This window comes from Diadema antillarum, unplaced genomic scaffold (genome assembly GCF_040938485.1).
Source record: "Diadema antillarum isolate AM-2024a unplaced genomic scaffold, OU_Dant_1.0 seq00000212_RagTag, whole genome shotgun sequence".
Classification (NCBI taxonomy): domain Eukaryota; kingdom Metazoa; phylum Echinodermata; class Echinoidea; order Diadematoida; family Diadematidae; genus Diadema; species Diadema antillarum.
In genome coordinates, this window is record NW_027271268.1 from 836,727 (window position 1) to 855,289 (window position 18,563).

General features: G+C 37.7%; 1 protein-coding gene across 1 annotated transcript in view; it reads left to right on the top strand.

Moving 5' to 3' along the window:
• The window catches only part of LOC139729002 (ATP-binding cassette sub-family C member 10-like), a 111,672-nt gene that overhangs the window by 73,301 nt on the left and 19,808 nt on the right, over positions 1 to 18,563 (top strand). Inside the window, exons 9-11 of the mRNA XM_071639927.1 lie at positions 4,644 to 4,895; positions 9,628 to 9,775; positions 11,563 to 11,764. Coding sequence (XP_071496028.1) covers positions 4,644 to 4,895; positions 9,628 to 9,775; positions 11,563 to 11,764 — 602 coding nt within the window. The remainder of the gene's footprint in view (positions 1 to 4,643; positions 4,896 to 9,627; positions 9,776 to 11,562; positions 11,765 to 18,563) is intronic.

Genomic DNA, 18,563 nt, shown 5'->3' on the forward strand with positions numbered 1-18,563 from the left:
AGATAATTATTAACGTCCGGCGTTAAGGTCTCTCGCAGACTTTTTTTTTTTGTCTGAAGGGGGGTGCGTTCACCCAACGCACCCCCCCCCCCCCATGACGCCCACGCAACACCCACGAGTCATACAGCCCACGATTCACACAGCTCACAATTCATACAACATACTAGTAATACAACCCAAGAGTTCGATATCGAGAAAAAAAAATGGCCCACGAGTTGTACAGCCCAATAGGTCGACACTAACCATAAAAAGGCTCAGGAAACCGACACTACGCAAACAAAGCTCACGAAACCGACACTGCGCAAACAAAGCTCACGAGACCGACTCTAGGCAAAAAAAAAGGGGGGATCCAAGAGACCCACAGGATGAAAAGCGCCATGTGTAGGCAACTTGACTGTAGGTGTCGAGATAATGACATAAGAAAGATATGAGAAATGGAAAAGAAGAGTTTTTGGGTGTTGCCCGCTGATTTGCCCTCCCTCACCTCCTGGTTCAAGATCTTTAATTGTGACAGTGCACCTCAAAACGAACATAAAGTCGCACACACTGATTTTGCGTGAGGACAGAAAATAAGTGAAATGGGTCAACCTAGCTGAACTTGACTTTTTCATATTTTCTGAAAGAGCGGGTCTTCTTTTACATTGTGCTAAAATTTGGTATTATAAAACGGGCAGGAAAATGTGTTTTTAGCAGTTTAACTCGAACATTTTTGGTAAAATAGTGTGATTAGGTGTGTCTTTAGAATCTCTTTTTCATTTCTGAAAAACCTTGTCCACACTCTTCACTTTCAACTTTAATAACTTTTGAAAGGATAGGGCTACTGCTTTGAAAGTTGGCATTAATTATGGACAGAATGTGTTAATGAGGCATCTTTAATTGCAATTTAATCTGATAATCCCTTCATTGTTGTTACTCTGGTGGTTTACTTCCTGTTTTTTGTCCCATTCATCGCACAGCCAGCACGGTTTGGTAAAGATTAAGCGCTTGAATAGACACTGTACTTCAGAGCCTCTTTTCTCAGTTCACACTTTTCCTGAGTTTGTGTTTTCTTTCAAATATTTAGATAGGTTAGGAGTGTCCATTTGATTTGAGTTACACATCATTTTAAAGCTTAAAGTCTGCTCTTTCAGAATATGGTCTTAACTAAAAATTAATATCTGGCGACTTTTTGTTTGTTTTGAGGTGCAGGGTCACAATTGTGTCTGTGTGCGTGTTTGTGAAAAAAAAGACCGAAAAACAAAAGGGGGAAGAACTTCAATTCTGTTCATCTTCTAGCTAGAAATTGGAAAAGCCTATTAAAATGGTACTATCAAAGATCTTAAATTAACCACGTATCGTTGTCCTACTCTTTATCCTTTTTTATATGTGACCGTGCACCACAAAACGAACATAAAGTCGCACACACTGATTTTGCATGAGGACTGAAAATAAGTGAAATAGGTCAACCTAGCCGATCTTGACTTTTTCATGTTTTCTGAAAGAGCAGGTCTTCTTTTACATCATGCAGGATCACATAATACTATATTATATATAATTGGGGGGGGGGAGGCGGGGAGGGGCGGAGGTCCCATGAAGAAGTACAATTAAAAAAAAAAAAATCGGTAACAATGTCGTGACAGAACTGACCAAAAAAGTCACGCATATAGAAAACCATGCTTAATACCGTTGATATTTAGATGGACATGCTTGATTAGTTACAATCTCTCGCTCGATAACCGGTTGCGTGTCGAAATTGCACCCACCAGAACATAATTTTCTTCTCATTGAACACCCTGCAGAGGTATACATGTTTGTCATTGACATGTTGATGGCGCTGCTCATCCTGTCGGTCTCGTGAGCCTTCTTTGCGTAGTGTCAGTCTAGTGAGCCTTCTTTGCCTAGTTTCGATCTCATTGGTTTTCTTTACCTGCGGCCTGTTGCATAAAACTTACCATTGAATTTCAATGGTAACTACCGTCAAAATTAGGCTTCACAGCCAATCAGCATCAAGGATTATAAAATTTACCGCTAATTTGAAGACTTACCGCTAGAAAGGAGCGGTAAGTCCAGCGGTAAGGGTTTTATGCAACAGGGCCCTGGTGTCGGTCTCGTGAGCTTTTTCTGTGTAGTGTCGAACTCATGGACTGTATGACTCATGGGTCGTATAACTCGTGGGCTGTTTGAATCATGGAACTATTCGTTATATCGATCTCGTGGACTGTTTAACTCTGGGCTGTCGATCTCGTGGGATGACCCCTTATAATTATATGCGATAGTACTGTTATGCATTGTCTCTTTTTTATTATGTGTGGTGGGACTACATTGTGCACAGTCTTCTTGGAGACACAGAGTGATTATAAGGTAAATGTGTAGATCAAATAGGAAACATGATAAAGAAATAATTGTACAGGTGGACCGATATATAGACCTTAAGGTGCACTTGTGGTCTCAACCCGCTTGGTCCAATTTCCAGAACTGTTTTCATATGGGCTGAACAATTTTGGTTCCCCTTTCTTAACTTCAAGAAGGTCTGATGACCAATGGACAAATCATATCACATGGTCTAATTGAGTATATGAATATAAGAACGACCCAAGTCCAATTTTTGGCCAAATTCAGTTTGACATGGGAAATTGTAGCTTATGCATGGACTCATCTTGTGTATAAATGATAAATCCTAATTACCCCCGGAAATGCCTGAAATAAATGAGTTAAATCTTATATGAATGTAAGAATGAAGGACTTGGGTCATTCTTACATTCATATTATAGCGCCCTCTCTCGTCCTTCTCTCATCTCTATAGCAGAATATCATGTATATGAATCAAAGAACGACCCAAGTCCATATGAATCAAAGAACGACCCAAGTCCATCACACAAAATGGCCTCTCCACAATTAATGTTAATGTTAATTGTCATAATATGTTCTAATTTGTATATACAATGTTGCCAACCCATCACAGTTAAATAGAATATTATTGGACAAACAAGAAAGATATGAAGTTTTTTTTTAGTTTACTCGAAATGGTCTTCCATGGACTTGGATCGTTCTTATATTCATATACTTAATTACTGTTTGGTCTAATCACCAGTTTGTCTACTCTATTCTGTTACCATTTGGTCGAGCACGGTACCCGTTCGTCTCAAATCAGTTTATCTAATTCCCAGTTAGTCTAAACCTTGTTGGTCTGGTCTAATGGGCAGTTGGTCTAGACCACCTCATGGGCAATTGGACCAATCGCTCATTTGTCTAAACGTCACTTCTCTTTGTCTTATGAATATCACTTAGGTTAATTGCCTGTTGCCCAAGGCTACTCCAGTTCTGTTTATGGCCCCTCCAACAACACTACAAGTAATAGATTATCATTCTTGCTTAATGCCGACTACCGTCCTTTAGGTTCTTCTTATCTCGGCCCAGACAAGTGTCTGCCTGTGCAGTTTTTGCACACATTAATCACATATTGTACACAGACACCTAATTAGACAAACAGTTTAATCCTTGTTTTGGCTAAAATTGCGATTCTGGTTGAATAGAAGGGTCTCCAGCACAATTTTGCAGATACAAACTTGTCACATTCAACTACATTTGTCTTCTAAAATCAATGAAAACCTGCAGTGTTATTTTTCTTATTCGTAATTGAGTATCTGAATATAAGAACGACCCAAGTCCATGGAAGGTCATTTCGAGTAAACTTAAAAAAAAAAAAAATCATATCTTTTTTATTTGTCCAATAATATTCTATTTAGCTGTGATGGGAAGGCAACATTGTATACACAAATTTGAACATTATGTTATTATGACAATTCACATTTAAATTAATTGTGGAGAGGCCATTTTGTGTGACGGACTTGGGTCCTTCTTTGAATCATATACAGTATAATTAGGCTGCTGTATTAGTTGAGAGAAGCGTTGAGAGAGGGCGCTATAATACGAATGTAAGAATGACCCAAGTCCTGGACTTGGGTCATTCTTACATTCATATAAGTTCTCACTCATTCATTTCAGGCACTTCCGGGGGTAATTAGGATTTATCATTTTATACATAAGATGAGTCCATGCAAAAGCTTCAATTTCCCATGTCAAACTGAATTTGGCCAAAAATTGGACTTGGGTCGTTTTTATATTCAGGTCTTCAATTTCAATTTGGAATTAGGAAAGAGAGAAATATTTAATGTTTTCTTTATCTTCTTCTACACATGTATGCGTAATATTTTTTTGAATGCTGTTCATAGTTACTGAAATGTGTACAGTTTCATCTTTAGTAAGCTACGTTTTAATATCAAGCTACTCTTCCATTTGTTTTATCCTGGTGCTCATATGTTTTTTTTTCCCCCTTTTTCTTGTAATCATTCGCATAGTGCCATGCAATGCACTTATACATTGTTCTCCAACTAATGACTCAAGATGTTTTTTTCACTTATTTTTTTCACTTTTTTTTTCTGGTTTCCTTTAAGGTGTTCTTCACAAATTATGGGACATGGTTAGATGAGAATAGCATTCATACCAAACAGTTCACATAGTTTGTCGTAGAACAGGTTGTAGACAAAATGAAGTTAAGCCACGTGGAGTTCGACTATCAATATTTGTTGAGTAGATAAATTGGTTTTGACCAAGCGAAAGTAATCTGTACACTTGTTCTAAGTTACTGCCAATCCCTATCACAGGTCCACCTGGCAGTGTGCTCAGCCGGTCACAAAACACTGCCGACCTCCAATTCAAGGAATCGGCAACCACGAACAGTAATGGGGACAGGTTTGCCGGGGCAGGCGACCAGGAAAAGAAGAGCAGCGGCAAACTGGTGGAGGAGGAGCAGAAGGGACAGGGTGTTGTGAAGTTTGACGTCTACTGGATGTATTTGAAGGCTGTTGGCAGCAAAGTGGTCCTAACTTGGATAGCTCTGTTTCTTGCAATGAAAGGTGTGACAAGTTTTTCACCTTTCGTCCGATTTTGTTCTATAGTGATGGGGACTTACATCACCTATTAATTGATGCACACTGTGTAAAACCTCACAATCATACTTTCTCAACTTCTATAATAGTTACCTCGAAGTGATATGAATCAAGTATATTAACATTAAAATATCTTCACATGCTTGTTTGTATTGATTGTCGGAAATCACCTTTTTGGAATTTTCCTGCAAGTGTGCAGTCTGGATTTAAAACCTACCCATAGTGGAGATTCTGTTCGTACGTTTGTAGAGGAACTGTCGACTTTTGCACTGGAATAGACGCATATGAGTAGGAAATGCGTGAAATTATGCTGTGATACCACGATTTCAGTTTGGTATCGAGGAGGATGCAAAATACTGATTACCCAAAACAGTTAGCCGGAAGTACGACAATCTCAGAACTTAGCCGATCATGGTCCTACGTAATGTTCTATATTCAACTACATCGATTACATATTCTATCGCTATACAGTATGCATAGCGCAAGAAGTGAATTGCGAAAGAAGCAGCTTGTTAGAAGCATACTGCGAAATATACAGACGTCTCGCCGTGATTTCTGCAAACGCCGGGAAATGCACAAATCTCGAAAATTGCATCAACGAGAAGTGTACGAACGCCTCGCCGAGAAATTTAAGGATTTTCGATAAACCTGGGATCTTTAGGGTGAAAGGATCCTGATTTCTTTAAATGAGCTCCGGCCACGGGGGGGGGGGGGGGGGGGAATAAAATCCCATTTTGTTCAAAGGGGCAGTGAGGCCAAGAGATTATTTAAAGAGCATTCTGGAACCAAAGTGATAGGGATAATGCAGTGCTATAAATGAAGTACATTTATGACGTAGTTTCAAGTATGTTTTGACTGGGGGGGGGGGGGGGAGGAGGGATAGGGAGAAGGCAGATTTGTTTCACATTTTCAACTTATTCTTGTAAACCCTGGCAGATTTTCACCAGACATTGCAGGTATCCCTAAGGTAGAGCTCCATGTTGTTTGAAGGGGCACCTAGTCAATTGGGGGGGGGGGGGGGGACGGATGGGAATGGCTGCGATACAAAGACCTCAATTCAAGGGTAGTTAAAGCAAAAAGTATTTTCTCTGTACCAGAAGTGATACAGATAAAGAAGTGTTCTATTAGAAAGGATATTTATGAAGTTAGTGTTTAAGGTTCTTATGGCCGATGAGGGGGTGCCCAAGGGGGGAGGGGATGCTGGAGGAGAATGCATAATTTTAACATTTTCAGCATCTTCTTGAAAAATGCATCACAAATCTCCGCGAAATTGTGCCAGGTAGCATCCATAGGGTCACTAAATCATACTTTCAAGTGCCACCAAATCGGGGGAAGGGGGGGGGGGGGTAATGCCCCAATTGAAGAGATTGTTTAAAGACAATAGAAAAAATAAAATAGATTTCCCAAACCAAAAGTAGTAGAGCTAATGCAGTGATATGCATGTATTAGAAAGTAGGCCTACATAAATGAATGAAAACTAAATTCTTCATTTTTACTGCATCTTCTTGAAAAATCTATGACAGATGTTTACCAAGCGTGGCATGTAGCAGCCAAAGGACAATAGAATCCTAGTTTGTTTGAGGGGGTACCTGGACGAGGGGACAGGTCCGTATATGGTGGAGGTGGGCCAAAGGTCTCAAATTGAAGAAATTGTTTCCAATAGAATTCTTTAGAACCAGAAGTGATGTATTCCATTCATTTATTTTCATTATTTTTTTCCAAAAGAACATAACAGAGAATAAATCAGGGATTATATCACAAACGTATACATTCGACTTTGCAAAGGATAAATGATACAAATAAAGATGTATATGCATGCATACTAGCAAAAAAATGAAGAGTTTGTTGGCAAAAACCGATAAGACCATTTTTCATGAAAATAAATCGACATAATACTGTGATTTAAGGAAATGTGGGACCAATCTGAAGGTATAATCAGTTTATAACAAAACGCAATATACATGTAACTCGGACTATTTCAGTCTAAGATCAATGTTTTGCGGCAAAAACCGATAAGTCCACTTCTCGTTTTGCTGCAAAAGCCGATGAGTCCACATTAACCAATCAGCATGTCGTGTCTCAGGTGATTTCATTGATTATGCTGTGTTATGCATGCTATACAGTAACTATGTAGGACTACTACATACACGCATGATACGGACTCCGCTATAAAGCATGCAGGCTGCAGCGCCAGCGTCGCGGCTATTGCGTGCTGATGTAAGTAATCGTGTATGACAGTGAGTTTCAAGAGGCTACCCAGTTATCGTCCAACCCGGGACGAAAACGGGAGCGCAAGAAATGAAATATACCGTTGCTATGGCAACACAGTTTCCACACATTCGAAACATGGTGTCCTGCAGCACTTCCGTTGTTCCAAAGAAATGCGTTTGTGCCGAATTTGCACGAGCATTGCAACAAAACATGAGGAAGTACTTTGATCCAAATGTTTTATCCTGATTTTTTTTCATGATATTTGGTTGCCATAGCAACGCAGTTTCCAACACATTCAAAAAAAAGTCTTCACCACCACCGTTGACCGCACCAATGTGTGTGTACCAAAGTTCGTAAGCATTTTGCTAGAGAAAATGAGGAAATTCTGTGATCCACAATATTTCCCCGAATTATTTTCATACTACACCGTTTACATAAACCATGATGTGTTGTTATCATGACAACGCAGTTTCCAACACATCGAAAAAAATGTCTTGCACATCTTCATCTCGACACTAACATTTGTATACCAAGCTTCGTAAGCATTTTGCTTGAAAAATGAGCAACCGCCGTAATATGCTGTTACCATGGCAACGCAGTTTTTGAGTCATGAAAGAATTATGACTTGTACATTTACCGAGTTCAGGCAGGGGGGTGGGAAGAGAGGCAGTGTGCGCGCCAAATGTCATGATCATTGCTCGAAAAATGCGGAAGTACATCGATTACCAAAAGCCATTCAGTGATTTATGACCATGATGTGCAGTCACCATGGCAACGCAGTTTCCAATACATTCAACAAGAATAAAATGTCTTGCACATCTCCATCCCAAAACCAATGTGTGTGTGTGTTAAACTTCATGAGCATATAAAAACTTGAGAAGACTTGCAACGCACCTGTTTTATAATGCGAGCGGTGGACTTTGTTAATGACGGCTTTTGCAACAAAACGAGAAGTGGACTTATCGGGTTTTGCCGCAAAACACATTGATGAGTACTCAATTTCCAAATTTTCCCTTTGTGTAGATTTCTAAAACTCAAACCTTCTATTACGTAGGTAACCGACATTCATATATTATGATCTCTACATCATTCGCGTTCTACGTCATCGTGATTTAAACGAATTAAACAAAATGGACTTTTCGGTTTCTGCGAACAAACTCTTCAAAAGAAGAAAACAAAGTTATGTTTCAGTTGGAAAAAAAAAAGAATTGAGAGGTCCACTACAAAGAAAGCTTGTATATTGTGAACCATTAAAAGGAAAATCTTATGAAATGCATATTTGCAAATACTTAGCCCAAATATAATTCAAGATAGATCTTATACGGTACTATATTTATTAGTCCATACATTTATGACGTTGTTTCACGTTTGTTGTGGTGGATAAGGAGATGTGGAGGGGGTGGGAGAGAAGGGGGCAGAATTTTAACCTTTTCAGTCTCTTCTTATAAAATGTATTAATGATTTTCACCAAACGGGGGAGGTTGATATCCCTAGCGTAATAGAATCTCATTTGTTCAAAAGTCACCAAATCCTGGAATTGCCGCATTGATTTTGCCCAACCCCAATCCCTGACCGTCCATACCCCCCCCCACCCCCCCCCCCCCCCCCCCGCGCTATCGATCAAAATGGGATTTTACCCTTTGAATGCTACCTGCCACGTTTGGTGAAATTTGCCATGGATTTTTCAACAAGATGCTGAGCAATTTAGGGACTCTGAGGCTTCAACCTGCCCCCACCACCACCTCCATCCCCGCCAGAGATTGAATGTTCCCATCACCATAAAGATGTTATCTACCAGGTTCAGTGAAAACTCGTTTGGGGGTATTCAAAAAAATAAAAACGGTGTGTCATGTGCAGTTTTGATAGACATCGAGTTTATCTGCTATCGGTACGTAATACCGTTGAATTATATGATTGTACATTCCCCGTCAGCGTTTGTACATTTCCCTTCAAAATTGAGCAGTTTTGTTTGTCTGTCTGTTTGCTATTTTGTTTTTTGTTTGTTTGTCTTTTTGTTTTGATATTTTGTGGTTAGACGTTTGTATCTTTCCCGTTGACGCAATTTTCGAGATTTTTACATTTCCAGGTGAGACGTAGCGTTTTTTTTTTCTTTTTCTTTTTTTTTTTAATAGCACACCCTGGCTGCACAAGGGTACTACGGGAATAAAGATTGTGCACTGCAATCTAAACTATTCTACATTCTTTATTACAAATACTCAAAAACATCTTGCCATCCTGAAAAAGGCATCAGCCAGACAAGTTTCTTCGTAGCTTTAGACCTTTTTGATGTTTTGCAAGCAAATTCTTCATAGTGGAACATGAATTTAGAGCCCTTCCTTGAAATAGTTTAGCTTTTAATAATGCTACCATTCTTTTTCTGTTTTCCACAGTTCTATCATTTATTTCTTCTTGAAAATGATGCTATAGAGGGTTTTGTAGCATTAAAATAGTGTTGCATTATTACCATGGCAAAACTGTTCCTCCACAGTCTCACGTATCATCGGTGACTGGTGGCTGTCACAATGGACTTCAAGTATCAGTCAAGAAAGGGCAGCACACGTCCACAATGACTCCTCACTGACCGCTTGCCATTCATCCGATGTGGAAGAAATCGATGGCGCCTCGAATCTTTGCCAGTGAGTGTATTTCTACTAGGATCAATAGGATAAGTGGTGCATAAATGACATACAGAGCTATTGTCTAGAAAAAGTCGATCTTGATTCTTATAAAGTTAAACAAGTTCATAATATTTTTCTACCTACGCCAAGTTGTGTCGCCCGAGGCATTATGTTTTTCGGGTTGTCCGTCGGCCCGTCCTTCCATCCGTACTGCATTTTTCAGAGCAAATGCTCACTCTCTGCTTGATTCTCGGTGAATCATGGGGTCCAGAAACTGCAGACGAGCCCCAGTCCGTTCCTAAGCATGACACGCAGCTCTTCGACTAATAGGGCGCTGAAGGTAGGCTGTACCTGCACCATCAAAGCAAGATGGTGCCCAACTCACAAAAATAGTGTAAGTTTTCTGATCATCACGGAGACATGCCCCCCCCCCCCCTCTCTCTCTCTCTCTCTCTCTCTCTCTCTCTCTTTCTCGGAGATTCGCAAAAAAAAATGTAGTTTCGATTGTTGTCGTTGACAATGGAAGAGTAAGAACTCGAAACATACATATTATCATGGGGCTAGATCTTAGTTGAATACAACTGAGAACAATATCACAAATAACGTATAGTAAGCTATATATACGATGTCTATTAGCAAATAGCGGACTCCCTTTCCTATGGTAAACCGAGTATAACTTTGCATCAATGTTTTTATTATCTTAGCCATTTCAAAAGCAATTTTCATCTCACCAAAAACTGTCAAAAACCTAAAGGTAGGTCTCAACCAAAACTATGCAATAGCTTTAAGCATTAAATGGATTAAGGAATTCAAAGAAAGTGCTGCATGGTCAAGCAGACAATTCAGTCATTTCACCCCACATTTTGAGTCCATGATATTTCAATATGCATGTTACACACACCTAGAGTACATATTATGTGACCCTGCACCTCAAAACAAACAAAGAGTCGCCACACATGAATTTTTAGTTAAGACCATATTCTGAAAGAGCAGACTTTAAGCTTTAAAATGATCTATAATTCAAATCAAACGGATTCTCCTAACCTATCTAAATATTGGAAAGAAAGCACAAACTCAGGGAAAGTGTGAACTGAGAAAAGAGGCTCTGAAGTACAGTGTCTATTCAAGCGCTTAATCTTTACCAAACCGTGCTGGCTGTGCGATGAATGGGACAAAAAACAGGAAGTAAACCACCAGAGTAACAACAATGAAGGAATTATCAAATTAAACTGAAATTAAGCATGCCTCATTAACACATTCTGTCCATAATTAATGCCAACTTTCAAATCAGTAGCACTATTCTTTCAAAAGTTATTAGAGTTGAAAGTGAAGAGTGTCGACAAGGTTTTTCGGAAATGAAAAAGGGATTCTAAAATCTAAAGACACACCTAATCACACTATTCTACCAAAAATGTTCGAGATAAACTGCCAAAAAAACCACACTTTCCTGCCCGTTTTATGATACCAAATTTTAGCATAATGTAAACGAAGACCCGCTCTTTCAGAAAATATGAAAAAGTCAAGTTCGGGTAGGTTGACCCATTTCACTTATTTTCAGTCCTCATGCAAAATCAGTGTGTGCGACTTTATGTTCGTTTTGAGGTGCACGGTCACATATAGATGATGGATGTGGATTTGAGAAAGATGTGTATCTGATGGATATAGGAAACATTGTCAAAAGAGCACATGAGTTTATAACCCTTCAGGACCACTGCTGTAAATGTTATTGAGATTATGTGCGTGAAAGACACAAGTTGTACTAACCCAGAATTAATCTGGGATCCTATTTCTTCTGCCTTCTACAGGTCAGGGACTGATTCGTCCATGTACAGCGATGATGGCAGTACTCTGGAGACGACACGCAGCGTGGTGTTCTATCTTGGCATCTATGCCTGCATTGTGGCCATTGGATCCCTCTGTACTCTGGCCGCGAAGATTTTCTTTGCTCACACCAGCATCAGAGGTGGGGCCATCATTTATGACAAGATGGTGGGCAGCATTCTCAAGGTTAGTTCTGTTAGCGAGGCAATGGCTCGGTGATGAGTTGCCTTAACCCAGTGGATCAAAACACCGCCTCTCGATCTCACGGCCCTTGCTGCAGATCCTATAGATGCAATGAAAGTGCCCTTTGCAAATTTAGAAGTACATTCCCCATTGTCCAGGGTTTTAGAGGAGATTATTAGTTGGTGTTATTCCTGAAGTGTTGTGTCCCGCAAGGTTCCGTATTGGGATCGTTGATATTCATCTTATACAATTATATTGTCAATTATATCGTTAATTCTGCCCCATTATTATACATTTAATAGTTCTTCCGGATGATACAAATATTGTGTTTTCAAACCGAAATTGTCATACCATGGCAAGTACTTTAAACACTGAATAACTGTAGATTAATTCACGGTTCAAATGTAATAGATTGTTATCAAATATTTTGAAAACTTGGGTTATAGTTATATTATTTATATAATATGAAGAGTTCATTTGCAAAAGGGGTTAGATCCATTTTTTTAATGAAAATTGAGTTATTAGCATCACTGCATAGAATTCCAGTTCAGTTAGCTACAGTGAAAATTTCAACTGCAGACAACCATTTGAATAGAAATTATTGCAAAATTGGATTTAGATTTTCCATACACTTGTGTACAAATTCTCACAAATAAACCTATTTTTCTCTAAAGTACTAAAAGTGGATCTAACCCCTTTTGCAAATTAACTATTCAATTATATGTATATATATATATATGAAGAGTTTGTTTGCAAAAACCGATAAGTCCATTTTTGAAGATTTTGAAGTACGATGTCTGTCATAAAGTACAAAATAATACCTTTTAAATGATACATTGGTCACTACATACAAAGGTACATTTTTGAAGTTATGGTCAAAAGAAGCAAACATTTTCTTATTATTCTCTTTATTTTTTGCTTACCTTTAATCGCAAATATCTCCACATGGCAAATATGGACTTATCGGTTTTTGCAAACAAAGTCTTCATATATATATATATATATATATATATATATATATATATAATATATATATACATGTGACCGTGCACCTCAAAACGAACATAAAGTCGCACACACTGATTTTGCGTGAGGACTGAACATAAGTGAAATGGGTAAACCTAGCCGAACTTTTTTCATATTGTCTGAAAGAGCGGGTCTTCTTTTACATTATGCTAAAATTTGGTATCATAAAACGGGCAGGAAAGTGTGTTTTTTAGCAGTTTATCTCGAACATTCTTGGTAGAATACTGTGATTAGGTGTGTCTTTAGAATCCCTTTTTCATTTCTGAAAAACCTTGTCCACACTCTTCACTTTCAACTCTAATAACTTTTGAAAGGATAGTGCTACTGCGTTGAAAGTTGGCATTAATTATGGACAGAATGTGTTAATGAGGCATGCTTGATTTAAGTTTAACCTGATAATCCTTTCATTGTTGTTACTCTGGTGGTTTACTTCCTGTTTTTTGTCCCATTCATCACACAGCCAGCATGGTTTGTTAAAGATTAAGCGCTTGAATAGACACTGTACTTCAGAGCCGCTTTTCTCAGTTCACACCTTTCCTGAGTTTGTGCTTTCTTCCCAATATTTATATAGGTTAGGAGAGTCCATTTGATTTGAGTTATACATCATTTTAAAGCTTAAAAGTCTGCTCTTTCAGAATATGGTCTTAACTAAAAATTCATGTCTGGCGACTTTTTGTTTGTTTTGAGGTGCAGGGTCACGTATATGATAGATATATTATATTACATATAAAAGTTATTAGACTTGAAAGTGAAGAGTGTGGACAAGGTTTTTAATGAAAAGGGGATTCTAAAGACACACCTAATCCCACTATTCTACCAAAAATGTTCGAGATAAACTGCTAAAAAAAAAACCACACTTTCCTGCCCGTTTTATGATGCCAAATTTTAGCATAATGTAAAAGAAGACCCGCTTTTTCAGAAAATATGAAAAAGTCAAGTTCGGCAAGGTTGACCCATTTCACTTTTTTTCAGTCCTAACGCAAAATCAGTGTGAATGAATGAATGAATGAATGAATTAATTAATTAATTGCTTTACTGTCCATAAAGGAAATTCTCTTTTCACTGGCGTTTTACATCTCGTCCACATAGTGAACAAGACAAAAAATTACAATTACATATTAAAAATTGACAAATTCATCATAATTCAAAGGTGCATATTTCATAACATATATTCTGCTTGCCCAATGTATACATAAGGATAGCATATGAAATAGACCAAATATGGATAATATACAACTATCTTGTAATCAATTTTGGCCAAAATGTTCAGTATAATATAATGTCATTAAAAGAAAACTTTCAGTAATTGCTCATATAATGTTTTCGTTTAAAGAAAAAAACAATATAATATGATCTTTAATTACAGCATATGAGTTTAAAGGGACTGTACAGTACTGGTTGAGGTAGGGATTCATGTTTTGAACATTTCTAATTGAGATAATGAAATACCTCTTATGAAATATGAAAGAGCATGTAATTTCAAGAAGGATTCAACGTTTATTTGATGAAAATTGGTTTTCAAATGGCTGAGATATCCAAAAGAGTGCTAATAATAAAAGGCGACATGCCCCAACTTTATTAGGATCTCTTTGTTTCACCTTGTTTTTGGATATCTCACCCATTTCAAAACCGATTTTCATCGAATAAACTTTTGATACCCCTTAGAAGTGCATGCTCTTTGACATCTCCTAGAGTGGTTTCTGAATATCTCGCAAAATGTTAAAAGCTAAATCTACAACTCGACCAGAACTGTACACACCCTTTAAGTTACGAAAATATACAGATGAGATGTATGTGTGTACAAAAGCACTTGAGAGTAATATGAGGTATAGTGTGAGTAAGGGTGGTATGTATTTTGTATGTGTGAGTGTGTGTATGGGTGCGTGTGTGTGTGTGTGTGTGTTTGTGTGAGTAAATTCTTCTTACACACAAATATTTCAGAATTACGTCATCAATGTAATCTTACATCAATGTTACATCTGATACGCCAAAAAAAAGATAAAAAAATAAAATCATCCAAAATTATTACGATCAATTGATATCTGGGTAAGGTATTCATAACGGGTGTGACACAGACCTTCGGACTTGCGCATTATAGATATGTATGGCGTTAGGGATGAACGATTGCCTGAAACGGGTTTTCTGAGTACGTGAAACACACAAGCGAATACCTGAACGGTTGAAGGTAAAGTTTTCGTTGAGTGGGTGGGTGGGGTCCTGCATAATCTTCCGCAGTATGGAAGCAACTCTCTCTTGATAGACATCATCGAGGGATGGCAAGTCTAGCCCTAATAAGCGTTGGACTATTTTTCTGGGACGATTTAGCTTCTTCAAATCACATTTTGTTGCTTGGGCAAAATAACACACAATATTATAAGTTAGAACACTCTCAATGATGTAGTTGTAGAATAGAGCAACGAGTCTGTCATCGACATGGAGCTTTTTTAGGGTCCTAACGAAGTAAAGCCTCTGATTTGCTTTTTTCTGCAATAATTCGATATATATTTTTTTTACCCACATTCTCACCCTGGTGATGTAATATTCGTATAAGTGGTAGTCGGACTAATGTCGACAAATTTTCTACAAGTAATGTTCAACAATTACTTAACTTGGCATGATCATAAGTGAATATATCTGTTATATATAAACAGGTTGGCATAGCAACCCAAAATCACTATGCATGTTTATGGTTTAAATGTATTGATTCCTCCTGAATTGATTGACATAAAAATGGTCTTGGGCAATTATAATATGATGCAAATAAACTTCTTGTCTTTATTGCAAAAAAAAAAAAAGAAGATCAGAATATGATTCAACTCCATGTATTTAGCGCATACGACCGCAATATTTAAGCAGCTGAATGCATTAAAAATGGATGATATGCATACATTTCAAACTTCTTTTTTATATTTAAAAAAAAAATGTTATATTTCATCTTTTTAACTGTATATGTGACCGTGCACCACAAAACGGTCATAAAGTCGCACACACTGATTTTGCGTGAGGACTGAAAATAAGTGAAATGGGTCAACCTAGCCGATTTTGACTTTTTCATATTTTCTGAAAGAGCAGGTCTTCTTTTACATTATGCTAACATTTGGTATCATAAAAGTTTTAATTCTAATAACATTTGAAAGGAGAATGCTACTGATTTGAAAGTTGGCATTAATTATGGACAGAATGTGTTAATGAGGCATGCTTAATTTCAGTTTAATTTGATAAGTCCTTCATTGTTGTTACTCTGGTTGTTTACTTCCTGTTTTGTTGTCCCATTCATTGCACAGCCAGCACCGTTTGGTAAAGATTAAGCGCTTGAATAGACACTGTACTTCAGAGCCTCTTTTCTCAGTTCACACTTTTCCTGAGTTTGTGCTTTCTTTCCAATATTTAGATAGATTAGGAGAGTCTATTTGATTTGAGTTATACATCATTTTGAAGCTTAAAGTCTACTCTTTCGGAATATGGTCTTAACTAAAAATTCATATCTGGCGACTTTTTGTTTGTTTTATGATGCAGGGTCACATATATTGTTAATGTTGAAAGAAATAAAGGAGAGTTCTATGCTCTCAGTCAGTCAATCAATCAATCACTTCTGTTTATTTTTTTGATAAATGAATACAAAGATACCAAGAATTTGCTGCCGCAGTCCTTTCAAAACTTCTTCGAATATAGTGCAAACATCCACTTGTATCCTGCACGATGATTTCCAATCACATAATCCAAACTTCCTTATAGCTCACTGGTCTGTGAGGCATCATGGACCAGATGCATAAAATGCCTTACCTGACTCCCTGAAAACACTTATATCACTTTCTTCCTTTAAAGGTACTAGCCCACATTTGCAAACCCACGAAAATCAAAACTGCATAAAACAGGTCCAATATGACTTCAAGTACAAGTTATAACATTAACATACCTCACCTGTTGCTCTTTGTCTATACCATTCGATAAAAGAGAGAAAATCATCGTTTTAAAATCAATATTCAAACCGGGTCAACCCGACCGAAAATCGAATTACGGGCGCGGGCTAGCTACGTACATTAACTTACACATGTATCGCATGCATGTAGTACGTGCGTGGACCGGAGCTAGCGAGCGTTTTTATACGCATGCATACGGTGCATTTTCATTTATTTTTATGAAAGTAATGGACTAATTGGAACGAAATTTTGCACAGGTGTTACTGGAATCATACCCAAACTCCATGCTAACTATGAGACCAATTGCTGCAGGTTTACAAATGTGGGCTAATACCTTTAAAGGTAGCACCAAATAATATATATTAGCCCAATGCTCTCAGTAAAAGATAACAATACCAAACATTTTTTTTTTGTTCTTTTTTTTTTCTTCATTAGCATTATTCTATTGATATTGAAGAATAATGATATATTGAAGTTATATTGAAGAATATGGGCCCGGCATAACCATTAATGCACACATTGCACACGCACAGCACTCCCTTACATGTTTCTCGTACGACTACATACTATTGTAATAAACAAAAATAATAGTAATGATAACGATGATGATGATGATGATGATGATAATAATAATAATAATAGTAATATAGGTTTTCCCGGTCAATTTCATACTTTTGTCACTCAAATTCATTAATGTGCATTCAAATTCACGCAGCGCACGCACGTGAAAATATTCGGGCATTCAAATTCAGAATCCGAGTGATCAATTTCATTTAAGGTCGTTCTATTTCGTTTTCGTGAAATCAAATTCACGATTGGGCATTCAATTTCAAAATGCGAGCACCGACTTTCCTACTCGTGCATTCAAATTCATGCGATAGTCACGTGATAGTCCCAATGAGCATGTTTGGAGCGTTCAAATTCATTTTTAGGCGATCAAGTTCCTACTTCGTGCAGTCAATTTAACGAGGAAAATGGAGTAGACTTTTAAGAAAGGAAAGAGGGCCAACGCAAAAAGATGAAGGCTTGCATATAGTGTAATTATGATTGTTTACAGGTTCCACATTGTTCTCTGTTCATGTATTCTTTGTTTTTCATCTCAATACATTCTAAATTGTAATGTCCAATCAGCAGTGCATCCAAACAACACAACGACAATTTAATCGTATTTCGTGATGAAACTGCATACTGACAATGCCCCAACACCAACCACATAATGACAATTCTTCAATCTAAAGACAAACTGACACACAATGATATCGCATAGTCCCGCAAAAGTAAATCAATATGACAGCAATACACAACAAACAAGACGCATAATGTTCATGTATCAGTTTCAATATAGTCGAAATTGTTTTTGTTTTTTTTCCTCGAAAGTGTCAACCAACCCTCCTTATTATGCTCGTCTGTAGGCCAATGCAGTGCCTGTTTGTTTGTTTGTTTGTTTGTTTCATTTTCCATCAAAGAAGATGGCTGGAAAACCCATATTCAGCTGCAATAGCTGGTCTTCCACATGGGGTCCTGTTGGATGTTCTGCTCTTTGCGATGAATATATGAAGTGGGATCTTTTACGTGCATGAATTAGGGGTGACTCTCTCACACATGGAACCTCCATTCTATGTCCAATCCGAAGGACAGGTGTCTGTAAATTCCTTTTTGCTAAGCGCGAGCTCAAAATTGTCACTGAACAGGTGAACCTCCTACTGCAAAATAAAATTAATAATCATCGTAAATCACAATGTTCAAAGCCAAATGGGAAACAAATGCATACACGGCCCCAAACTAACTAAATTCAGGGCTTCTTTTAATTGAATGCACTTGTTTGGAACATGGTTGCCTATTCACGAATTTGAATG